General features: G+C 36.2%; 1 protein-coding gene across 1 annotated transcript in view; it reads right to left on the reverse strand.

Annotated features, from left to right (window-relative positions):
• Positions 1–27,220, reverse strand: part of DPP10 (dipeptidyl peptidase like 10) — a 707,061-nt gene that overhangs the window by 521,566 nt on the left and 158,275 nt on the right. Inside the window, exon 2 of the mRNA XM_065927825.1 lies at positions 17,189–17,303. Within this exon, the coding sequence (XP_065783897.1) occupies positions 17,189–17,303 (115 nt within the window). The remainder of the gene's footprint in view (positions 1–17,188; positions 17,304–27,220) is intronic.

Raw genomic sequence — 27,220 nt, forward strand, 5'->3', positions numbered from 1 at the left:
TTTTTTTTTTCTTTTTTCCCCCTGCCTGCCCCAAGTCCTTGATTCCTAACATTCAGTGAAATATTTGAAAAACACTAACTGTATATAAACTAAAGGAATAGAAACTTCAGAGACTATACTTACAATGAATACTGACTTCCCCAAATCGATACATCAATATCAGTAAAATAATCAGTATATCGGCATCACCAATCTCTTGATCTATTAATCTATATATCACTACATCCAACTACACTAGGATACATTCTTTTCAAATATATGGAACATACTTCAGGATAGACCATATGTTTGGTCACCAAACAAGCTTCAACAAAATTAAAAATATTGTAATTATTCAAAATATGTTCTCTAAATGAGGTAGAGTAAAAGTAAAAATCAATAGCATAAAGAAAACTGGAAAAATCACTTCTATGAGGATATTAAACAAGACACTTTTAACAAGCGATGTTTCAGAGAAGAAATCACAAGGGAAATTAGAAAATACTTTGGAACAAATGAAAATGAAAATACATTTCAAAACAGTGAAGTATTACTAAAAGAGATAAACAACTCCATTTAAAGAGACCTCAAATCAATAACCTAATTTTGCATGTAAAGAAGTGATAAAGAAGAGCAAATTAGCTAGAGTCTAGTAGAAGACAGTAATAAAATATTAGAGTGATTATAAGTGAAATTAGAGAATAGAAAATCAATAGAAAGAATCTATAAAAGCATAAGTTTGTTCTTTGAAAAGAACACAATTGATCAAACTCTACTTAGGTTGACTAAGATATAAAAGAAAGAAGATGCAAGTAATAAGTCACTTATGAAACTGAGAACATTACCAAAATCTTATAGAATTTAAAAGGATCATGAGAGAGTACTTTGAACAACTGTGTGCTAACAAATTAAATAACTTATATAAAATGGACACATTTCTAAAAACACCCAAACTACCAAACTGGCTCATGAAGAAATAAAAAACTTGAACAGATCAATGACTAATAAAATGACTGAATTCATAGCCAAAAACAACCCAACATGAAGAATCCAGGAACAGATGGCTTTACTTCTAAATTCTACCAAATATTTAAGAAAGAACTAGCTCCAATTATTCTCAAACTCTTCCAAAAGATAAAAGAGGAAGGAAAACTTAATAACTCATACTGTAAGGTTAGAAATATCCTGATCCTAAGCCAAAAAGAGCACATGAAAAAAAAATTAACATTCCTTAAGAAAATAGATGCAAAAACCTTCAGTGGAAATACTAGTAGCAGATGGCAGAATTGTTTTTTTAATTGCCAACCATACTCTTTAGCATATCAAGAGGATTATGAACTATTAACAAAGAGAATTATTTCAAAATGTAAGGTAACCTGATCAAAAAAAGGCAACCAATGCAATATTGCATTAATAGAAAAAAAGGAGGAAAATTGCATTATCATCTCAATTGATGATAAAAAGCATTTGAGAAAATTCATTATTTTTTCTTTTAAAAATGTTTCAAAAACTGGGAATGGAAGGAAACTTCAACAGGAAAAAGGTCTTTATGAAAAACCGATAGCTAAAGTGGTAATCAATGTTGAAAGCTTCCCCTGATGGCCAGGGACAAGAAAATGACTGCCAATGTCACCACTGCTACTCAAAATTGTATTGGAAAATCTACCCAGAATTCGAGCCTGGCAGGAAGAATAAATAAAGGACAGCTAAATTGGAAATGAACACATAAAGCTATGTCTATTCACAAAAGTCTCTGTCCACTATATATATAAAAAACCCAAATAATATACAAAAAACTTCTATAGTTAATGAGTAAATTTAGTGTTTACCAACACTCAAATTCAGTTGTATATCTCTATGCGAGCAATAAGAAATCACTTATACTTAAAATCACATGCAAAAGAATAAAATACTTAGGAATAAATTTAACCAAGGATGTAAAGAATTTACATTTAAAACTAAAAAACACTGATGAAAGAAATTACAGATATAAATAAATAAAAAGACAATTGTTTTTGATAATTGAAAGAATATTTCTAAGTTGGCAGTATTACCCAAAGTGATCCACAGATTCAATTCAATCAACATTAGAATCCCAACTGCCTTTGTTGTTGTCATTGTTGTTGTAGAAATGGAAAAGACAATTCTCAGATTCATATGGAATTGTAAAAGGCTCCAAATAGGGGGAAAAAGTAAAAGAGAAAACAAAGTTGGAGCACTCATATCTTCTAATCTCAAAAGTTATTATAACACTAAGTACTCAAAACCATGATATGATACTAGTTAAAGTTAGAAATAGACCAACTGATTAACATTGCAAATCCTTAAATAAACCAATATAATCAATAAGGATGAAAAAAAAACTTCAGTGGATAAAGAAACAGCAAATGTTTCTAGGTGAAATGTATGTCCAGATGTAAAAAATAAAATTGTACCCTACCTCACACCATATACAAAAATTAAATCAAAGTCAATCAATGCTCTAATTATAGAAGTGAAAACCAGAAACCTCAAAAAAAAAAAAAAAAAAAGGTAAATCTTTATGACTGTATTTAGCAATGGATTTTTAGATATGATACCAAAACCATGAGTAACAAAAGAAAAATAAAGTGATCACACCATTGGGTGATCTGGGTCATGAAGATCTTTTTTGTACAGTTCTTCTGTGTATTCTTGCCACCTCTTCTTAATATCTTCTGCCTCTGTTAGGTCCATTCCATTTCTGTCCTTTATCAAGCCCATCTTTACATGAAATGCTCCCTTGGTATCTCTAATTTTCTTGAAGAGACCTCTAGTCTTTCCCATTCTGTTGTTTTCCTCTATTTCTTTGCATTGATTGCTGAGGAAGGTTTTTTTTTTAATCTCTCCTTGCTATTCTTTGGAACTCTGCATTCAGATGGGGATATCTTTCCTTTTCTCCTTTGCTTTTCACTTCTCTTCTTTTCACACCTATTTGTAAGACCTCCCCAGCAGCCATTTTGCTTTTTTGCATTTCCTTTCCATGGGGATGTTCCTAATCCCTCTCTCCTGTACAATGTCATGAATCTCCATCCATAGTTCATCAGGCACTCTGTCTATCAGACGTGGAAACAGAGGAAACCAAAATACACAAAGAAGAGGGAACTGCTTTGAAAGTGACAGGGGCAACAGATTAAAACCATGTAGTTAGCATTGGCTAAACTGGAAGGGACCTATAAACCTTCAGAAGAAGTATAAGCTGGAACAAGGAACTATCTGAAACTGAACTGACCCCCACTGCCCTCAACAGCTCCAGAGAAATTCCTAGATAATTTTACTATTATCACTTTTTAATGTTTTTTAATTTTTAAAATTTTTAACTTCTTTATTATTCCTTTAATTTTCATTTTTAAAATGTACTATTATCTAGAAAAAAAAGACCCTATTTTTACAACAAAGGTCATATGTATATTTTTTATAACTTTTGTGATTTTTTTTTTAATATTGTATTTTTGAGAGTGTAACTTCTACTCTAGATTTTTAATCTTTGCTTTTTGGCATTTATCAATTCTGTACCTTTAAGAATTCAATCTTCAGTACCCATTTTTACTTAGGAGTATGATTACTGGCTTGATTGTTCTCTCCCTTTTTGACTCTCCTTTTTCTCCCCCAGGTCACCTCTATCTCCTCCCTCCACCATCTCTTCTCTACTTAACTCTGTGAATATCTTTGGGTATTCCAGGCTGTGGAGAACACTTAGGGAATTGATCATAGGCTAGACTGGTTTCTCTCCTTTTGACTCCCCCTCCTCTCTGCTGGTAACCTCTATCTCCTTCCTCCCTCTTGTCTTCTCTATGGGACTCCATGAACCTCTCTGAGTGTTCTAGACTGTGGAGAGCAAATAGGGAACTGATTACTGGCTTGACTGTTCTCTCCTTTTCTGATTCCCCTGCTTCTCCTCCTGGTCACCTCTTTATTCTCCTCCCTCTTGTCTTCTCCATGTAACTCTGTGAACCTCTCTGGGTGTCCCCCAGTGTGGAGAATCATTTCACCATTTACCTAGATGTTCTATCATTGGTGCTGTATGGAGGGAGAAATCTTGAGGCTAATGTAAGAATAAGACTGAAAGTCAGAGGGGGTATGCTTAAATCCAAAGCTTGAAAAAACCAGAAAACTCCTGACTCCAAGGAACATTAATCAACAAGATCTCATCCAAAAGCCTCTATACCTATACTGAAACCAAGCTCCAACCAAGAGCCAACAAGTTCCACAGTAAGACATACCAGCTAATACTCAAACAACACAGGAACATAACCCTGAGCACAAAAATATAGGTGGCCAAAACTCACACCAAACCCAGAGGCACCTCCAAACTCACTGCTGGACACTTTATTGCACTCCAGAGAGAAGAGATCCAGCTCTACCCACCAGAATACCGTCACAAACTTCCCTAACCAGGAAATCTTGACAAGCCACTCGTCCAACCCCACCCACAGGGAGGAACCTCCACAATAAAAAGGAACCACAAACTTCCAGCATACAGAAAAGCCACCCCAAACACAGCAATCTAAACAAGATGAAAAGGCAGAGAAATATTCAGCAGGCAATAGAACATGATAAAAGTGTACCAAACCAAACCAAAAAGAAGGATGTAGGGAGTCTACCTGAAAAAGAATTCAGAATAATGATAGTAAAAATGATCCAAAATCTTGAAAACAAAATGGAGTGACAGATAAATAGTCTGGAGACAAGTATTGAGAGGATGCAAGAAAAAAGTTTAACAAGGACCTAGAAGAAATAAAAAAAGAGTCAATCAATGCAATAAATGAGATCAAAAGCACTCTACAGGGAACCAACAGTAGAATAACTGAGGTAGAAGATAGAATAAGTGAGGTGGAAGATATAACGGTGGAAACAAATGAAGCAGAGAGGGAAAAAGGAAAAAGAATTAAAAGAAATGAGGACAACCTCAGAGACCTCTGGGGCAAGGTTAAAAGCCCCAACATTTGAATCATAGGAGTCCCAGAAGAAGAAGACAAAAAGAAAGGCCATGGGAAAATACTTGAGGAGATAATAGTTGAAAACGCCCCTAAAATGGGGAAGGAAACAGCCACCCAAGTCCAAGAAACCCAGAGAGTCCCAAACAAGATAAACCCAAGGCGAAACACACCAAGACACATATTAATCAAATTAACAAAGATCAAACACAAAGAACAAATATTAAAAGTAGCAAAGGGAAAACAGCAAGTAACTCACAAGAGGATCCCCATAAGGATAACAGCTGATCTTTCAATAGAAACTCTTCAAGCCAGAAGGGAATGACCAGACATACTTAAAGTAATGAAAGAGAAAAACCTACAACCCAGATTACTGTACCCAGCAAGGATCTCATTCAGATATGAAGGAGAAATCAAAAGCTTTAAAGAGAAGCAAAAGCTGAGAGAATTCAGCACCACCAAACCAACTCTTCAACTAATGCTAAAGGATGTTCACTAGACAGGAATCACAGAAAAGGTTTATAAACTCGAACCCAAAACAACAAAATAAATTGCAACGGGATCATACTTATCAATAATTACCTTAAATGTAAATGGGTTGAATGCCACAACCAAAAGACAAAGACTGACTGAATGGAAACATAAACAAGACCCCTATATATGCTGTGTACAAGAGACCCACCTCAAACCTAGGGACACATACAGACTGAAAGAAAAGGGCTGGAAAAAGATATTTCATTCAAATGGAGACCAAAAGAAATCAGGAGCAGCAATACTCATATCAGATAAAACAGACTTTAAATAAAGTCCATCAAGAGAGACAAAGATGAACACTATGTAATGATCAAAGGATCAACCCAAGAAGAATATATAAAAATTATAAATATATATGCACCTAACACAGGAGCACCACAATATGTAAGGCAAATGCTAACAAGTATGAAAGGGGAAATTAACAGTAACACAGTAATAGTGGGAGACTTTAACATCCCACTCACACCTATGGATAGATAAACAGAAAATTAGCAAGAAAACACAAACTTTAAGTGATACAATGAACCAGTTAGGCCTTATTAATATCTATAGGACATTTCACCCTAAAACAATGAATTTTGCCTTTTTCTCAAGTGCACATGGAACCTTCCCCAGGATAGATCACTTCCTGAGCCATAAATTTAGCCTTGGTAAATTCAAAAACATTGAAATCATCTCAAGCTTCTTTTCAGATCACAATGCAGTAAGATTAGATGTCAATACAGGAAAAAACTATTAGAAATAAAAACATATGGAGACTTAACAACAAACTTCTGAATAACCAAAAAATCACAGAAGAAATCAAAAAAGAAATCAAAATATGCATATAAATGAATGAAAATGAAAACACACCCCAAACCTATGGGATTCAGTAAAAGCAGTGCTAAGGGGAAGGTTCATAGCAATATCAGCTTACCTCAAGAAACAGGAGAGAAATCAAACAAATAACCTAACTCTACACCTAAAGCAACTAGAAAAAGAAGAAATGAAGCACACCAGGGTTAGTAGAAGGAAGGAAATCATAAAAATTAGGGCAAAAATAAATGCAAAAGGAACAAAGGAGACCACAGCTAAAATCAACAAAGTTAAAATCTGATTCTTTGAGAAGATAAATAAAATAGACAAACCATTAGCCAGACTCATCAAGACAAAAAGGGAGAAGAATCAAATCAACAAAATTAGAAATGAAAATGGAGAAATCACAACAGGCAACATAGAAATACAAATGATCACAAGAGACTATTATCTGCAGCTATATGTCAATAAAGTGGACAATTTTGAAGAGATGGAAAATTCTTTGAAAAGTATAACTTTCCAAAACTAAACAAGGAAGAAATCGAAAATCATAAAAGACCCATCACATGCACAGGAATCAAAACTGTAATCAGAAATCTTCCAGCAAACAAAAACCCAGAAACAGATGGCTTCACACCTGAATTCTACCAAAAGTTTAGAGGAGAGTTAACATCCTACTCAAACTCTTCCAGAAAATCGCAGAGGAAGGTAAACTTCCAAACTCATTCCATGAGGACGTCATCATCCTAATACCAAAACCAGATTAAGATGCCACAAAAAAAAAAAAAAAAAAAGTACAGACCAATATCACTGATGAACATAGATGCAAAAATCCTTAACAAGATTCTAGCAAACAGAATCCAACAACATATTAAAAAGATCCTACATCATGACCAAGTGAGCTTTATCCCAGGGATGCAAGGATTCTTCAGTATTTGCAAATCAGTCAATGTGATACACCACATTAACAAAATGAAAGAGAAAAAAACATATGATTATCTCAATAGATGCAAAGAAAGTCTTTGACAAAATTCAACATCCACTTATGATAAAGACCTTCCAGAAAGCAGGATTAGAAAGAACATAATAAAAGCCATATATGATAAACCCACAGCAAACATTATCCTCAATGGTGAAAAATTGAAAGCATGTCCTCTAAAGTCAGGAACATGACAAGGATGCCCACTCTCACCACTACTATTCAACATAGTTTTGGAAGTTTTAGTCACAGCAATCAGAGAAGAAAAAGAAATGAAAGTAATCCAGATTGGAAAAGAAGAAGCAAAACTCAGACTGTTTGCAGGTGACATGATCTTCTACATAGAAAACCCTAAAGACTCCACCAGAAAATTACTACAGCTAATCAATGAATATAGTAAAGTTTCAGGATATAAAATTAACATACAGAAATCCCTTACATTCTTCTACACTAACAATGAGAAAACAAAAAGAGAAATTAAGGAAAAAATTCCATTCACCATTGCAACAAAAAGAATAAAATACTTGGGAATATATCTACCTAAAGAAATAAAAGTCCTATACATAGAAAACTATAAAACACTGATGAAAGAAATCAAAGAGTACACAAATAGTTGGAGAAATATACCATGTTCATGGATCAGAAGAATCAATATAATGAAAATGAGTATAATATCCAACGCAATCTATAGATTCAATGCAATCCCCATCAAGGTACCAATGGTAATTTTCAGAGAACTAGAACAAATAATTTCACAATTTGTATGGAAATACAAAAAAAAAAAACCTCGAATAGCCAAAACAATCTTAAGAATGAAGAATGGAATTGGAGGAATCAACTTACCTGACTTCAGGCTCTACTACAAAGCTAATCATCAAGACACTATGGTACTGGCACCAAGACAGAAGCATAGATCAATGGAAAAAAACAGAAAGCCCAGAGGTAAATCCACCAACCTATGGACACCTTATCTTTGACAAAGGAGGCAAGAATATAGAATGGAGAAAAGACAATCTCTTTAACAAGTGGTGCTGGAAAAACCAGTCAACCACTTGTAAAAGAATGAAACTAGAACAATTTCTAACATCATACACAAAAATAAACTCAAAATGGATTAAAGTTCTAAACGTAAGACCAGAAACTATAAAACTCCTAGAAGAGAACATAGGCAAAACACTCTCTGACATAAATCATAGCAGGATTCTCTATGACCCACCTCCCAGAGTAATGGAAATAAAAGCAAAACTAAACAAATGGGACGTAATTAAATTTAAAAGCTTTTGCATAACAAAGGAAATTGTAAGCAAGGTGAAAAGACTGCCTTCAGAATGGGAGAAAATAATAGCAAATGAAGCAACTGACAAAGAATTAATCTCAAAAATATACAAGCAATACCTGAAGCTCAATTCCAGAAAAATAAATGACCCAATCAAAAAATGGGCCAAAGAACTAAACAGACATTTCTCCAAAGAAGACATACAGATGGCTAACAAACACATGAAACGATGCTCAACATCACTCATTTATCTGAGAAATGCAAATCAAAACCACAATGAAGTACCATTTCACACTGCTCAGAATGGTTGCTATCAAAGTCTACAAACAATAAATGCCAGACAGGGTGTGGAGAAAAGGGAACCCTCTTACACTGTTGGTGGGAATGCAAACTAGTACAGCCACCATGGAGAACAGTGTGGAGATTCCTTAAAAAACTGGAAATAGAACTGCCATACGACCCAGCAATCCCACTGTTGGGCATACACACCAAGGAATCCAGATCTGAAAGAGACACGTGCACCCCAATGTTCATCACAGTACTGTTTATAATAGCCAGGACATGGAAGCGACTCAGATGTCCCTTGGCAGACTAATGGATAAGAAAGCTGTGGTACATATACATAATGGAATATTACCCAGCTATTAAAAAGAATGCATTTGAAGCAGTTCTAATCAGGTGGATGAAACTGGAGCCTATTATACAGAGTGAAGTAAGTCAGAAAGAAAAACACCAATACAGTATAATAACGCATATTTATGGAATTTAGAAAGATGACAATGATGACCCTACATGTGAGACAGCAAAAGAGACACAGATGTAAAAACAGACTTTTGGACTCTGTGGGGAGAAGGCGAGGGTGTGATGATTTGAGAGAATAGCATTGAAACATGTATATTATCATATGTGAAACAGATCACCAGTCCAGGTTCGATGCATAAGACAGGGTTCTCAGGGCTGGTGCACTGGGATGACCCTGAGGGATGGGATGGGGAGGGAGGTGGGAGGGGGGTTCAGGATGGGGAACACATGTACATCCATGGCTGATTCATGTGAATCTATGGCAAAACCACCACAATATTGTAAAGTAATTAGCCTCCAATTAAAAAAAAAAAAAAAAAAAAAAAAAAAAAAAAAAACGGCATGTAGCAAGCAGATAAATAAATGTTACTTATTAAAACAAATTTTCCTCTCACTCTTGTTAAAATGAACATATTAAAATGTGAACTAAATCCATTACTTATCTGATTGGACAACACAAAAATATGAAAATAAATAAGGAAATCAAGTTTGACTTAAAAATATAAATGCAACTATAAAGCAAAGACAAAAAACATTACTCTGACTTTATTTGTGCCAGAGAAAATTGTTTTCCACTTAACCTAAGAGATAAATCTATTAGAAAAGCAACCACAATCTATATTATCTAGGGGGAAACTGTTAAAATCTGTCATTGTTTTCTCTGTGGCAGCCTGATTATGCCTGGTTAATACCATATTCAAATGTGTTCATCTGTGCTGTTCTTGGAAAAACAAGCAAAGACAATTTAGCTTATGCCTATCAATACAACATATCTCCCTTCTTAATTCAACAAAATAAAATAAACAATTTGCATCTTGGTTGATGTTGATGTTTACAAGTGAGTAATGCAAATCTCAAAATCTGTAAAATATTATTTCCCCCTCATAAAAGCATAATGGGATACTTTAATCGTTGCTTTGACATTTTAAAACACAGGTCAGATGCTTAAATGACACTTTTTAAATTACAGCTGCCAAGAGATTGCTTGCAACATAATATAACATGACATTTTTAACTAACTATAACCAGCAGCTATTATTTTCATAGGACACAATAGTAACCAGAATAAATTCATTTTGAGTTTTTGCATAACAATAACAAATCAGCTGTCACTAGTCCAACAAAGTACTTAATTCTATCAACTGTTTTCTGGAAAATTATCTTTTTGATAAAGAGGGACAGATTAATCTTTTTAAAGCCTCATTTCAAAGGGTCAAATCATTTTTTTAAAATGTAATATCTAAGACAATAGAAAGAGCAAATTCTTTGCCACAAAGCCATATTTGCAGGCACATATCAAGGCAAAGAGAACTTCCCTGGTGGCTCAGACCGTAAAGAATCTCCCCGCAATGTGGGAAACCCAGGTCCATCCCAGGCTGGGGAAGATCTCCTGGAGAAGGGGATGGCAACCTAGTTCAGTATTCTTGCCTGGAGAATCTCATGGACAGAGGAGCCTGGCGGGCTGCAGACATGGGATTGCAAAGAGTCAGATACGACTGAATAACTAACATGCACATCAAGGCAAGAACATGGACTCAAATCAGTCTGATATCAAGGTCAATTTAATCAGTCTATCTGCTGCATATTCTCTGTAAACTAAGCACCCATCCACATTCTGTTGACCTCAGATTTATTACCTAAAAAACTACTTCATTAAATTGGTGTGTGATGAGTAAATGAGATGATTGTTCACTCTCTTTGGAAAATATACCTAAGTAGGTATTTCTTCAAAGAAAGGCACTCATCCTTAAAGGCTAACTTCCATTTTTTATTTCGTTTATTTTTCACAATAGAACTGTATACATTTCTTGGGTGGCCTCTATTTCCCTGGTTCTAAATTTTGGCTCAAATGAACTATTTGAGCCTAATTTCATGGATCAAATCCTCATCTGACATTAAAGATTTACCTATCATCAGCATTACAGTGGCAATCTCAACCTCTATAAATTTTCTCCAAAATGGAATCTAAATTTATTGTAAAATTCTTACTATTAGAGATACCTCTTAGGGAAAATAAATAAATTTATATGATGGAAATAGACAGTCTTTATTAAATTACTGCATTAGATCAAGCAGAGTCCTCATATCTTATACCTTAATGCTTGACTTCTTTTATACTCTGATAGACCTGTGAGGATCAACTCCAGGTGCATATCTGGAGAAGGAACTAAAGGAAGAAAAAACTCCCTAAAAGTGAAAGCTAGAGCTAATGAAGACACAATTTCAATACCTTATATGTTTCCTTTAGTCAACCATGAGAGTAAATTAACCTGATGACCCTGTTTTGACACTGACTGATTACAGACATTAATTAAAGGGCAAGAGGCCAGTGCCGCTGAAGAACTGGTGGAATATACACAGTCCATAGTGGTTATTTTAATATGGCAACAAGACTGAAGGGACTGATGAATATCCTCTACCAAGTGCATTCTAATTCATAAAATACACTTCTCTATTTTTCAAAACAGGTCAAAATGGGTAATTATATCCTGGGTGAAACATTTCCTAACCATGTTCACTGTCATTCTGCATATTAAATATAAATATGAGAATGTAGAGTAAATGTATAGCTACCTAAAACTGGTTTCCAGGACTTTAAGCATGAAGGTGCACCCATATATTTTAGAGTATAATTATTGATCTTGTGTGCTTACTAAGGTGCTTCAGACATGTCTAACTCTTTGCGACCCTATGGACCATAGCCCTCCAGGTCTCTCTGTCCATGGGATTCTCTAGGAGCTCTGGAGGGGGTTGCTATGCCCCTCCAGGGGATCTTCCTGACCTAACCCACATCTCTTAAGTCTCCTGCATTGGAGGCAAGTTCTTTATCACTAGCACCACCTGGGAAACGAAATTATTGATCTTATTGTCACCTATTCTGAAAATAAATGTGGGTATTCTTTTTTTTAATGACTTCAGTGCAAACAAAAAGATATGTGGGCTTAATCAACATATCCAAGTAATTCTACCCTTTTATCAGAAAAAAAAAAAGAAAATTTTTGGTTTCAGAAATAGTTATTTATTAAAGAAACACTTAAATGGTTAATCCACTCTTCAAAAATAATTAGGACTTCTTTTCACAAGACAGGGAAGTTGCTGACAATCTTGGAAATTAAGACACCTGTGTCGAATTACTTCTGTAATAAAATTTGCAATCAAACCAAAATTACAATGAACATGTGTTTCTCTGGTTATAGGCTTGCATGTCTTAGCACTAACCTGCAAAATGTGATGCTATTTTGAGCACAACAGTTTCTAAATCATTTCTTAGACTAGATAATTTCTTGTATGCTTCTCCTCCATCTACCCCTCAAAACAATTATATATATTTCCAATGTAGGAAGGGTCAGTGAGAGAGTTTACCAGATTTAGTCTGTTACTAAGCAAGCCACTGTTATTACTGCTGTTCTTTTATTAGATCATAGATATTGGGACTGTAATGAACTTCAAGAAATCACTTTAAATTTTGGCAAAACAAAGATGATCTTTTTTTCAGCAAAATACTTGATATCAAAGTGTCACCGAGTCCAATCTGGCTCTCCTCACTACAAGACAGGTCAATTAACCAAGGGATGAGGTGTTGAGGAAAGGATTAAGACTTTATTTGGAAAGCTGGCAGACTAGTTATTCAAAAAAAAAAAAACCTTATCAAGTTCTGAATATTGGGTTCTTTTATAGAACAGGGTGGGTGTGGGGGGTGTATGTGAGGAAGTAAAGTCAAAAGACCATTAATCTTGCAAATATCTCTTGGAATGGCTAACCTCAGGGAGGGTATATGTTAATTTCCACCTTCCTGTGGACAACCACATGTGGACAGGATCCTGAATAAAGGCACTTTAGTTTGCCAATCAGGCAGAGAGGCAGGGTTCGCTGAGGCATGATCTTATGCATAAACACTATCCTTTCAGTGAACAAAAATAATGTAAATAATGGTTAAAGCAAAAGAAGCAGATTCAATATGGGGTCAGAGTTTGTTCTTCCCAGTAATAAAAGAAGGTAAGTGACTTGCCCAAGGTTATAGAGCTATAAAATGCAAACGGATTTCTGACCTCCACCCTTGCTGGATGGATTGTTCTAGAGTCAGTCCTTCGTTCTAAAAGGTCAGATGTCCTGCTGAACAATTTCAGAATCAGAAGCCTTTCCTCCTGAGTGGATTCCTCTCCCTGGCTGAAAGTGGCCATCTGTCTGACTGACTTTACCTAGAAAGCTGAGCCTTCAGGACATATTTGTGAACAAAGTGAAGATTAGAGGGGAGTGTAGCACATTATTCCCTCAGTCACAGGTTTTCGCTTGCTGGTCTGTTGCAACACTGCTGAGGTTAGGAAGAGGAAGGTTCTTTGTAATCAGAGCACTAGTCTGATCACAGATAAACACAAGCATACATGCGTGAAATCAAAAGTCCACACTAATGATCTTAATGTACATGCTAGCCCTCAGACCAGAGGTTAAAAAAGCAAACAAACTCAGTTTTTTTGGTTTTTCCTTGTTTGTTTCCTGTCTAATGAGGGAGGCAACACTAGATAACTTGAGGGAGTACTTCCAGGCTTAGGACTCAGGCCACAAACTGTTAAATCTTCTCACCTTATATTTCCCTCTGCTGTTTGGTGTGAGCCCACCACGAAGGTCATGTAGCCAGGACAGTATTTGCTTACTCACAACTCAAGCAAAATTCCTAACCACCATGATTTCATTTATCTGCTTCATCGGTTTGCGTAATCCTCCAATTCCAGTGACACTGAATTTACACAGAGTGTAGTACACAGGTTGTTTCTGTAATAATATTTTTTCCACTCCGGTATACTGACTTCTATTTTTCATTTCATAACATCCCTGCCAAAAATAACAGTGTGATGCAAACGTATTTGAACATGTGGTAAACAAATTTGTTTGTGTGTGTGTTAGCACTGTCGTGTCTGACTCTTTGCAACCCCATGGTCTGTAGCCCACCAGGCTCCTCTGTTCATGGAATTCTCCAGGCAAGAATACTGGAGTGGGCTGCCATTTCCTTCTCCAGGAAAAACAAATTTAGTACATTATTAATGTAAAAAATATTTGCCACTTCCGTTTGTATAATTAGCCTCATATGAAATTAACTCTTTGAGTTGGGGATGTGTGGTTGTTGTGTTCATGTGTAGCTGTGGAAGAAGGCGATTGGAAGATATAAAGATAAGATACAAAGCAGGAGACAGACCAACTACTATAGTACCTAGAAAGTTGTAAGAAGTCCATTATCATCTATTGATGTATGAATAAATGAATAAACAGAACACTGAGAGACTGACTACAGATGAAATACTTGGCATTTTTTCCACATGCCAAAGCTTAACATTGAAATCAGAGAGGATCTATACTCCTAAAAGACTTTATACTTTTTCTTCGCAGTCTCCCTCACGTAACACAGTGTTTTGCATTGTGTCTGGTGGTCAATAAGTACTTAACAATAAAAATAATAAAACAAATGGCAGCAGTACTTCTACACACTATACCAAACACCTCAATTTTATTGTCTCAGTTATCCCTGAGAGGTAACACTGAGACAGGCTGAGACCTGGGACCTGATGTCCTTTACTGCAATGCTTACACATGGACCAATGTCTTCTCAAGCAACAAAATACAAAGAAACTATAAGGGACTGAAAATAACTGTGTGCATGCCTAGTTTGGACAAACCATGGGCAACAAAATACAAAAAGATCAAAAGATCCCAACTGCTACTTCTAAAGAACCAAGAGCAAGAGGAGGGTACTGTGCATACCCCCTGCACATACCACCATCAAAGGGGTGGGCAAAACACCTAAGTCACGCCTCTGAGCCAAGCCCTGGCCCTGAGGCTGTCACCCCATATAAAGAACCAGCTTGTCCCCCTTGAGGAAGAAGTGAGCAAGAAAAGGAACCTGTTGCCTGTTTTTGCTCCTCTCTGCTACAGCAGGGGCCCCAGTAAAGCCTTGCCTGAATTTTCTGTCTGGCTTCTTATCAATTTCTATTGATTAATGAGGTCAAGAATCTTGGTCAATAACAACAACATAAAGCTGCCATTATGAGTTGCACCCATAATACAGATGAGTGAAGTTACTGACAAGGTTAAACCATTAGCCAATTTCACAAAACTAGTTCTGTTAGATCCAGAATTCAAACCAAAGTATACCTTATGTAAACTCTTGCTTTAGTAAATGAATAAGTGCATGACAAAATGAATGCAACTATCCTGTATTTTTATTACTGGGGGAAGCTGGAAAGGCTTGTGTAGAGGAAGTTTAACTTAGTGAGTAACCAGCTCTGCAGGTCTCTGTTATACCAAGCTCCCAAAGACACCAAAGTATCACTGTGGCCTCAAAGAGTCAACAACTGGGGAAAGGATACTAGACTCAGAAGAAAATTCAAGAGAAACACAGTGGCATTTTGTGAAACTAATTTCTTCCATCTGGTTAACAGTCACCAATAGAAGCAGTGAATGCATGTCATTCAGTTTTTAATAATTATGTCAAAATTCCTATGTTTAAGTGAAACACTGCACCCGACTTATAAGTTCATTTTCCTTTAACAAAGATTCTTGACAACTGGCAACAAATCATAGCCATCACACCACTCATTACACTGTCTTGCAGATGCATAAATGAGGCTGTAAGAGACAATTCTTAGAATGATAGATAAGTCAGTTCTTATCAGGAATGTTTTTTCTATCTTTGTGTAAAATTCTCTTTCCCTCCTCTTTCCTGATTCCCTCAAATTCTTTCTCAGGCTCTTCATATGTTAAATAACAACTACAAACTAAATTTTTGGAAATCTGTACATTTGGAACAATGGATATTGCAACTTGTATAACTAGCCAAAATAATTAGTTGACTAAATGACCCCGTGAAAGAGGTCATTTTGTTAATCAAATGTTGTACATGAGGAAATAAATTCAACATTTTTAAAGGGTTTGTAAATAACAAAACTGGGGCAGGAAGTGAAGTTATAAATACATATTCTTTAACAACAGGCTCTAACTGCATAATTTGGACTAGCTTTATTGTATTATAGAAATGATTTTTGGACTAGTTATAGGTATAAGAAATGACTATCTTTTATAATGCTGAGCCTTATATAGTGACCAGTCTTTGAGCAAGCTAGTTGGGTGGGTTGTAGCAGCATGACAAATTTTTTTGTTTGTTTCTAGAAGGAAGTTTGTGAGTTTAAAATGTGAGCAATCTTTCTCTGTTTTCTGTAATAGCACCTACCAAAGAGCAGTAAAATTCCAAGTACTGAAATAAATCCCAGTGAAGAATTAAACATACTGATAATTTACATAATATAAGTCAACCATTTAATATAAAGAACAAAATTTAAAGAGTAATGCAAGAGCAGTTTGGAGAGTATCTTTAGACAGAAACTGAGGATGTAAAAATGACAGGGAAAGAAGAGAGGAAGAAATTTGAGGTATTGTACTTAGAGGCTTAGCTCATTTTCTTTTGATCTAAATCTCTGGGTCCATCAAATCCTCCCTTCCCACCATCAATACAGTTGGGCTATCTCCTATGTATGGAAACTTCCAGACTCCATTCCCTCATCTCCACTTGCAATAAAAGTCAAATATGCTCCACATTTATTAAAGTGACAATCATAAGTCTCTAAGTAGCAACAGAGACCAAAGATCTCCTTAACATTCCATATATATATATATATAATATTGCAATGTCCCCAAAATATCTTGTATGATATTTAAACCACAAAATGACTGTGCCATTTGCAAATGTCTGATTATGCATTTTTTAATTCCAATCAACGCTAATGTGTCCTAAGATACCATATAAGACTACCCTCTTTAGATATTTCAATGTGAAATGATCATCCACAATACCATCCTAAGAGAGTAATAAAGACAGATTACCTGGGGTTAAGAGGATGACTGACATAGTGATGAGTGAGCATACAACTAAAATCACCAGCAGGGCAATAGCAATTCCCTTCCAGTTTCTCTGTGGAGGGCTGTTACTTCCCAGTTCCTACCGAGAGAAAAAAAAAAGAAGTTTCATAATTATACATGCTCCAAGAGAAATGTATTCATAAAGGAATGATTCAGTGCATGGAAGAATCACAGTTTGAAAACTGATTAGAATCCTTTTCCTCTTCAGTAGCTCATTTAATTATTCAAAGGTGCATATATTATAAATGGCTATCTTTTGAGGGGCAACCTTACTTCTCCAAGAGATAAACCAGCAGAGCTTTATGCCTGCTGTCCAAAAATGTGGATGGCATTAAAATACATTGACTATAAACACTAGAATGATTGCCAAAATACTCTGCAAAATAATATGGAAATAAAGTGTGCCTATTTACATTTTTCTTGCTACAATGGACCCTACAATGAGGATTTAAATATTAATATTCCGGAAGCATTATAGACTACTTTTTTAACTGGTAAGGGGGGAAAAAGATTAGTGATGGGAAAATAATTCAAAATTCCCCCTCAATGAAGAGCGGTACACATTTGTCAACGTTGAAAGTTCTGTTTTAACATTTCTCCCACCACTCATAAAAATCAAGAAGAAAATAAAAAAAAAAAAAAAAAAAAAAAAAAAAATCAAGAAGATGTAGTAACTAAATTAAACAATTGCTTCCATAGCAACAGTTAACAACATCTTCTCCCTGGGCAGCATGCATGATATTGGCAAGGAGGTATGACTGATGGAAAAGGAGAAACTTGAGCATCTTTTACAATATGCATAGTAAAGCTTTTCAATTTTCAGATCTGTGTTCCATTCTGTTGACTAGAAATATATGAGCATCATTCACTAAAGTAAAGCATAGACCACCCTGATTTGAAATACATGTCAGATTTTCTTTACAATAAAGTTTATAAAACACTAAGTGTCTTGTTTTTTTCTCTCTACCCCAATCCCCAATTTCTTTTACTCCATTCCCAATAAAACCTTCTTTATTGAAAAATAGCCAAATGATTTGGGGACAAATGAAACAAAACATAAAGGTCTCCAGTTCATTGTGTATACACAAATCATCCAAGAAGCCCCAGTCTTTCTTTAAAAAAGATAAGTAAAATATGAGAGTAAACATTTGATAAACTATAAATGGGTTATTGTGACTCACAGTTTAAAGCACTGAAGCCAATTTTCACATAGTGACAGAGGCATTCAATTCAGCCATAAACTCTTTGGACTTAAAAACTAGGTCCTAAATAAATGCTAGAAGAAACCATGCATAGAGGGTGTTTTCTTAATGTTTTCCTCTTCACAGATCAGTAGACTTAGGCTTATCTTTCATTCTGATGAAGCAAATCCAGCAGAAGTCAATTTCACTCCTGTTTTCTAACATGGGTCACTTCACACCTCTTGTTCATGCTTATTAACACTTACTGTTCAATACCTCTACCCCTCCTACATTTTGGTTAGAATTTCCATTTATAAACTTATTCCATATAAGTTGAGACAGTAGATTATCAAATCATTAGCACAAAAGTAACAACATTAAGATAAACAATACAGTTTCCCTGGTTGCTCAGTGGTAAAGAATCTGCTTGCCAATGGAGGACACACAGGTTTGATCCCTGGTCCGAGAAGGTCCCACATACCATGGAGCAACTAAACTGGTGCGGCACCACTGCTGAGTCTGTGCTTTAGAGCCCATGCTCCACAACAAGAGAAGCCACTGCAATCAGAAGCCTGTGCATTATAACTAGGGAGCAGTCCCCGCTCACCACAACTAGAGAAAGACCTGTGCAGCAGCAAAGACCCAGAACAACCAAAAATAAAGAAAAAAAAAAGACAAGTTATGGCTGTCCCAGACCAGAAACACTTTTCTGGAATGCAATGTGACTGAAGGTTGATAGGTCAATTTCTTTGTTAGAATCTGCGTGATGTGATGAACAGTTTTTCTCCATATTAAGGTTCTACTTAGGACTACTCACGGGGCTTCCCAGGTGGGCTTAGTGATTTAGAATCCATCTGACAATGCAGGAGACATAGGTTCAATTCCCAGTGTTGGAAAGATCCCCTGGAGTAGAAAGTGGCATCCCACTCCAGTATTCTTGCCTGGACAGAGAATCCTGGTGGGCTACACCATCCATGAGTTACAAGGAGTCAGTCACAGCTGAGCTCACACGCACAGGTCATTCAAGACTACTCAGAAGTAAAAGTGACAGATCAGAGATGCAACGCTCTATGTATTAATAGAACCCTGTGCATGTATGCATGTTAAGTTACTTCAATCTCTGACTCCTTGCAACTCTATGGACTGTGGCCTGCCAGGCTGCTCTGTCCATGGGCTCTCCAGGCAAGAATACTGGAGTGGGTTGCCACACTCTCCTCCAAGGAACCCACCCAACTCAGGGATCGAACCCACATGTCTTACTTCTCCTGCATTGGCAAGTGGCTTCTTTCCACTAGCATCACCTGGGAAGCCCCGCATAGAAGACTAAGAAGGGCAAAAAGTTGTGAAATACTCATCTCAAGACCTAAGACGATGAAAAAAGGGGCAACAAACAATAAGAAGTGAGTATCTTGGCCAAGAATCACAAGCACTGCCACATTTATTAACTCAAGGGGATTTGTAGGAAAAGGGAAAAAGAGTAACTGTAATAAAACTGACCTTTCAGTCCAATAAAGGAATCAAGAGGAAATTACAGTTTTATATCTACTGATTCTGATTTTGATTCACTCACTGAAACTGAAGGCAAATTACTAGAGAAATGACTTCAGAGTGCATTTTTGGTTTTTGAACATGATATAACTATAATATCTACCAAACACTGTCTAACAGCAATAATAGATATCTTATGTGTTTGGATATTGTACTGGACACTTTATAATCACAATCTCACAAAATCCTCACAATAAGTAAGTAAGAGTACTATTATTTTGACAAATTTGCACATCAAAAAATGGGATATAGCGAGATCAATAACAATTACACTCACTGTTCATGAGTCGAAAATCTCAAGGTCCAACCCATAAAAGTCTAAGTTCAGAAACCACGCTCACCCAATAATATGCTGTCCTAGAAGTAAGTATTTCTTGAATCAATCCATAAACCAATAAATCAAGGGATAATTTGAGCCTCTACATATTTGAAAAATTCACAGTTTTATAAACACTCTTCTGAATTCTGCAGTGCTTTCAAATAAATTCACATATTCCCTAATGGCATAGTAGAAAAAAAATATCATTTTAAAAATTATAAAACATGTTTGAGTAAAAAATATTTATCTGGTGTTCATATAGATACACAAAAGAATGTCAGGCTCCTTTAAAAATGACCCATCACTACCTAAGGCATTTTCAAGTCCCTGCTTAGGAAAGCAGACTTAATGGACTCTTATTCTCATTCCCTCTTTTCACCCATCCTAAATTCATTACCATTATAATATTTCTCAATCTTGGTTTCATTTACATCACTTTATTCCACAAAGCCTTTTAATGTCTCTATGTTATCTAAAGAATTAAGTGCAAATGTGACAGTCTAGAATAATAATTGTCTAAAGTCAAGCACCACTCTTCTCATCCAACTTGATCTTTTTTTGAGAAAGACTACCCTATACTGCTCAGGTTATCATTTCCAACATATGCTCAAATACTTCAAACTTCCTATCACCTCCCCACTCCCAGGTTTTGCCCATCCAATTCCTTTCATATGTATCCAGTTACAGACACTGTCAGTCATTCAACATCCTGCTCGAACATCTCTTCTCTTGTAAATTTCTTTTAATTACATAAGCCAGATAAAATATTTCTTCTTAAAAAAAAATGCCTAAAACACATTGTACCAAAAGTTTTGAGACCAACTCTGCTATTTAATAGCTCTGATATTGCAAATTTGCTTCAACATTTTATGAAGCCTTGGATTAAAAAAAAAATCTGAATAACTGTAATAATGATAATTATTTTTACAAGTAACAGATATTAAATTATTCCAACAAAAGTCTTACTTCAATGTACAATAGGTTCACACTAAGTGAACTGCTTAGAATGTTCTTCCTCTGTACACTTGCACACATCACTCTCTCTTTTTCATCAAACCTCAATCTCAAATGCTCCTTCCTTTGAGAAAGCTTGCTGATCACACTCTATAAAATAACATTCTGTATCTCCTTCTATTCCCTCAATTAACTTTATTTTTCTTCCTAGCATTACCATTTTGGGATATATAGTAGGTCAAGTTATATTAAATCATATACCTATAATACAATTTAAGCTGTTTAAATGTTCATTTCACCTCTGTCTATTCAGCTCTCTAGAATAGAAATTTCATGATGTCAGTAATCTAGATCATCATGTTTTATACTATATCCCTAGCATTTTCAACAGCATTTAACACATACTAGGTATGGCATAGATACTAAATGAATGAATGGCTAAATGATAACAGTTCTGATAATAAGGATGATGATGGTGGTGATGGTAGTGATGGTAATGCTTAAAGTCATGGTTATACACTCATCATATCCCTGTGAAAGTTATCTCCTTAAATTAAGGATCACGTCTTAAATAAATTTATATTCCTTAGGTCACTTAAAAATTCTGGTCCTCTTAGTAGGTGCTTAGAAAATAGTAGCTCAATTACTTAAGAGGTGTAAATAGTTCCTGAAATGATATAGAGCTACCAAACTGAAAGGGTTGCCACTCCCTTCTCCAGGGGATCTTTCCATCCCAGTGATCTTCTTTGACCCAGGGAGTGAGCCTGGGTCTCCCACACTGCAGGCAGATTCTTCACCATCTGAGCCACCAGAGGAGTCATTAATTAAATACATATTACAATGTCATTAATTAAATACATATTAACAGTAATTTTTTTAAAATGGAGCTACTTGCTATAACAAACTTGATTGCAATTATTTTTAGCTTCATTTATCTGATGCCTGATTCCAAAATATGGTTGCCATTCCTCAGTTTATCTTCTTCTTCTACAGCCTCAATAATTTATACTATTGATAGAAGTGGTTTTAATTGGCCCTGTGTTTCAATGACTTCCTACCAGCCAATACCTGAAAACACCATGCCAGTCCCACAGGATAGGTATGGTGATGGATAGCAAGCTGAGCTTGCAACATGGTCATCTGGATGCTTTGGCGGCACCACAGAACCAATGTTGGGATATTTAGCATATTAAATTCCCAGGAGAGGTTTGAGACTACAAGAACAAATATTTAATAATCCATTATATAGAGTTCTTTAGGAACTCAGTCATCTAGTGGATAGATGGGTCAGTTAGAACATGTGTGAACAGGACAGATGATACTCAATGTTATGATGGTCTAGAGATGTATTGGTGCTGCAGGCCAAACTAAACTGGATCTATAACCTAACTATGTTGTATTTACTGCCAATCAAATTTACTCTTTAGAGAATAGTTTAGTTTATTAGATAAGGATGTCCATAGGTTACCTGAATCCAAATGCATTTTTAACTAGTACAAAGGAAAAGATACTAGAAATCATAAGCAGAAATTACCCAAGTTTATATATATATCATGCAAAATGCAGGGCTGGATGAAGCACAAGCTGGAATCAAGATTCTCGGGAGAAATAATCAATAACCTCAGATATGCAGATGACACCACCCTTACGGTAGAAAGCAGAAAGCAAAGAACTAAAGAGCCTCTTGATGAAAATGAAGAGAGTGAAAAAGTTGGCTTAAAGCTCAACATCAGAAAACTAAGATCATGGCATCTGGTTCCATCAAACAGTTGGGGAAATAATGGAAACAGTGACAGACTTTATTTTGGGGGGCTACAAAATCACTAAAGATGGTAGCTCCAGTCATGAAATTAAAAGATGCTTGCTCCTTGGTAGAAAAGTTATGACCAACCTAGACAGCATATTGAAAAGCAGAGACATTATTTTGCCTACAAATGTCCATTCTCGTCAAAGCTATGGTTTTCCCAGTAGTTATGTATGGATGTGTTAGTTGGACTATAAAGAAAGCTGAGAGCCAAAGAATTGATGCTTTTAAACTGTGGTGTTGGAGAAGATACTTGAGAGTCCCTTAGACTGCAAGGAGCTCCAACCAGTTCATCCTAAAGGAAATCAGCCTTGAATATTCATTGGAAGGACTGATGCTGAAGCTGAAGTTCCAATACATTAGCCACCTGATGTGAAGAACTGACTCATTGGAAAAGACCCTGATGTTGGGAAAGATTGAAGGCTGCAGGAGAAGGGGACGGCAGAGGATGAGATGGTTGGATGGCATCACCGATGCGATGGATATGAGTTTGAGTAAATTCCGGGAGCTAGTGATGGACAGGGAGGCCTGACTTGCTGCAGTCCATGAGGTCACTAAGAGTTGGACATGACTGAGCAACTATACTAACTGATATATAATTTCTTTGTGCAAAATAAGGAAAAAAAGCTAAACCAGGAAAGCCAACTTTCTAAAAATTAAGAAAAAGGAATATAAATGTGTGGGTATGCTCAGTTGCCAAGTTGCTTCTGACCCTTTACTACCCCAGGGACTAGAGCCCACCAGGTTCCTCTGTTCATGGGTTTTCCAGGCAAGAATACTGGAGTGGATTGCTATTTCCTTCTCCAGGTGATTTTTCTGACCCAGGGATCAAATGTGCATCCTCTGCATTAGCATGCAGATTCTTTACCATTCATCCACCTGGGAAGTCCCAAAAGAATACAAATGTATATAATAAATATGTCACTGACTCAGTAGACATGAGTTTGAGTAGGCTCCAGGAGTTGGTGATGGACAGGGAAGGCTGGCATGCTGCAGTCAATGGGGTCACAAAGAGTCAGACCCAACTGAGTGACTGAACTGAACTGAACTGATTGTGTGAAACAGACAGCTCATAAAACATTTTAAACTCAAGTTAAAGACACAAATGCAAATGTACTAAATAAAACTTTGGTGAATTCTAAAAAATTAGTGAATTAAATGCATTAGCTTAATATAAATGAGAAATATTATGAAATAATATACACCATTACATACATTCATGTTACCTACATTTGCTAATATTCATAATGAAAATATAACCATAGAAATTATTTTTCATATTTAATTTCTAATTTAATACTGATAATACCTACCACTTCTTAAAATTGCCCATTATGCTTGCAGACATTCACAAGTTTCTCATTTATCATCCTTCTCCAATTAAAAGACTCTATGCTAAGTAAAGTGCATAGTTTTGGTAAATGACCACAAGTAAGGTACTTTTCCAAATTGATATCTGTTAACAGCTTTGTGTTACCAGCGTACAAAAGGCCCTGTTGAGCTAGTGCTACTCACAGTGTGACCTACAGACCATAGCATCAATATCATCTGGAAATATTAGAAATACAAGGCAAGAGTCTTTTATTGCTCTTTGCTTTATTATTATTAAAAGCATTCTCATTTGATTTTATTTGTTCACCATTAATTTGTTTATAAAAGAAGTAGCAATTATCTCAATTGTAATTTGGCATTCATCACTCCCTGATAATTATGTTTGTTTGTGACACACTTCTACACGGATCACCATTAAATTAGAAAGAAAACAAACATGACAGCTATCAGCAATGTATTTTTCAGTAGTAGTTTCACAACATCATGATTCATGGGTTTGGCAGATCTTCTAAGATTCTGAACCTGGTTAGACTTCAAAAACACAAATAAAACTGCAAAACATCAATTAAAAAAGCAAAAACACAAATCTGGTGTCAGCAAGATGGCAGACTAGGGTGCTTTCATGGAAACACCAAGTAAGCATCAATGGACCGATTAAAAGAGAATTACGGGAACTCTAATTGAGCTACGGGTCTGGAGCAACCAAGCAAAGGTTCAATCATGAGAAAGCTACACTTGAAAAGGCAGGATATGTGGTGGCATGTCTGAATGCCCTAATTCCCTCACTGGCAGAGTACAGAATGCTCAGGAGGAAGGGACTCAATTCCCAGTTCCTTTCTTCAGATGGAAGAAATCAGTGGGGGTTGTTTGCATGCTCCGGCCTATCTGTGTGCGACCTGAGGACTGGTTTCAGTCTTGCCTGACAGAAGAAGCAGCAATAGCTTAGATCTCATGTCAAAGGCATTGGAGGCCACAGAGGCTTCCTTGGTGAGTAAAAATTGCAGGAAGTCTGTAGACAAGCAGAATTTGAGGACAAGAGATTATCTGCTTAGAAACAAAGTATAATACTCAAGACCTTAAGAAAAAGCTAGGGTGAAACTCTTAGAGAAATGAAGACATCCTAAAACAGCCAAGGATAGAGGGGAAGTGTGGGAAGTGGGGAGGGAGAATGTAGGGTGGGGGCATGCACACACAGGTCTAGGGGAGACAAGTGCAAAAACACCCTGAGAATATGGTGAGGTTTCCTGCTGAACTGATTAGAGAACATCCTCCCCTGCAAAAATCCAGTCTCTAATGACTGGAAGAAGTGGCTATTTATTCAAATGCCCAGTTTTAAACAAAAGATCACAGGCTTACAGGAAAAGAAAAAGGAAAACATGGTACAGTCAGAAAATAAAATATATCTCTAGAAACTAATTGTAAAATAACAGGTTCTGAACTTACTAGAGAGAGACTTTAAAACAGCTACTAGAAATATGCTCTATGAGCAATAGCAATGGGTTTCTCAGCAGAAAATTTGCAAACCAGAAACAGTGGAATAATATATTTAAAGTTCTAAAAGAAACAACAATCAACCAGAAAAATCTATGTCCAGAAAAAACATTCTTTGAAAATAAGAGTAAAATTAAGACATCTCCAGATAAATAAAATGTGAAAGATTTCATTGCCTCGAGACTTCCCCACAAGAAATTTTAAAGGGAGTCCTTCAAATTGAAATAAAAGGAACAATAACTTGAAGTTCGATTAAAATGCAAAGCAACCCATAAGGGTAAATAAGACAAACAGAAAAAATAATATCATTGTAATTTGGGCTTATAATTCCACATTTTAACTTTTTATAGAAATTGAACACTTCCCTGGTGGCTCATGGTAAACCAGTTCAGTTCAGTTCAGTCACTCAGTCGTGTCTGACTCTTTGCAACCAAATGAACCGCAGCATGCCAGGTCTCCCTGTCCATCACCAACTGCTGAAGTCTACCCAACCCCATTCCCATTGAGTCGGTGATGTCATCCAACCATCTCATGCTCTGTCGTCCCCTTCTCCTCCTGCCCTCAATCTTTCCCAGCATTAGGGTCATTTCTAGTCAGTCAACTCTTAGCATCAGGTGGCCAAAGTATTGGAATTTCAGCCTCAACATCAGTCCTTCCAATGAACACCCAGGACTGATCTCCTTTAGGATGAACTGGTTGGATCTCCCTTGCAGTCCAAGGGACTCTCAAGAGTCTTCTCCAACACCAAAGTTCAAAAGCATCAATTTCTTCTCTGTTCAGTTTTCTTTATAGCCCAACTCTCACATCCATACATGACCACTGGAAAAACCATAGCCTTGACTAGACAGACCTTGGTTGGCAAAGTTAATGTCTCTGCTTTTTAATATGCTGTCTAGGTTGGTCACAACTTTCCTTCCAAGGAATAAGTGTCTTTTAATTTCATGGCTGCAATCACCATCTGCAGTGATTTTGGAGCCCAGAAAAATAAAGTCAGCCACTGTTTCACTGTTTCCCCAGCTATTTGCAGAATTCCATGGACTGTTTAATCCATGGAGCCACAAAGAGTTGGACACGACTGAATGCCTTTCACTTTCACATGTATCACCATCACTTGTCACTTGAAGGACTTACTGCTTCTCAGATTTATGCCATTCACATATGCACAGTTTTCCACAAATTTTTTTCTACTTTTCCCATGAGAATTCCATGTTAGGTAAAACACTTATTTTGATCAAAGGGTTTACATCTCTCAAAATTGAGCTTCTTATTTGGTTATCTACATTTACCTAGTTAGACAGTTCCTTAGCCCTAAGTGCAGTCCAAGAACCGGCAGAGTCTAAAACTGACCTTTAGATGCTGCTGAATAT

This window comes from Muntiacus reevesi, chromosome 3, assembly GCF_963930625.1.
Source record: "Muntiacus reevesi chromosome 3, mMunRee1.1, whole genome shotgun sequence".
NCBI lineage: Eukaryota > Metazoa > Chordata > Mammalia > Artiodactyla > Cervidae > Muntiacus > Muntiacus reevesi.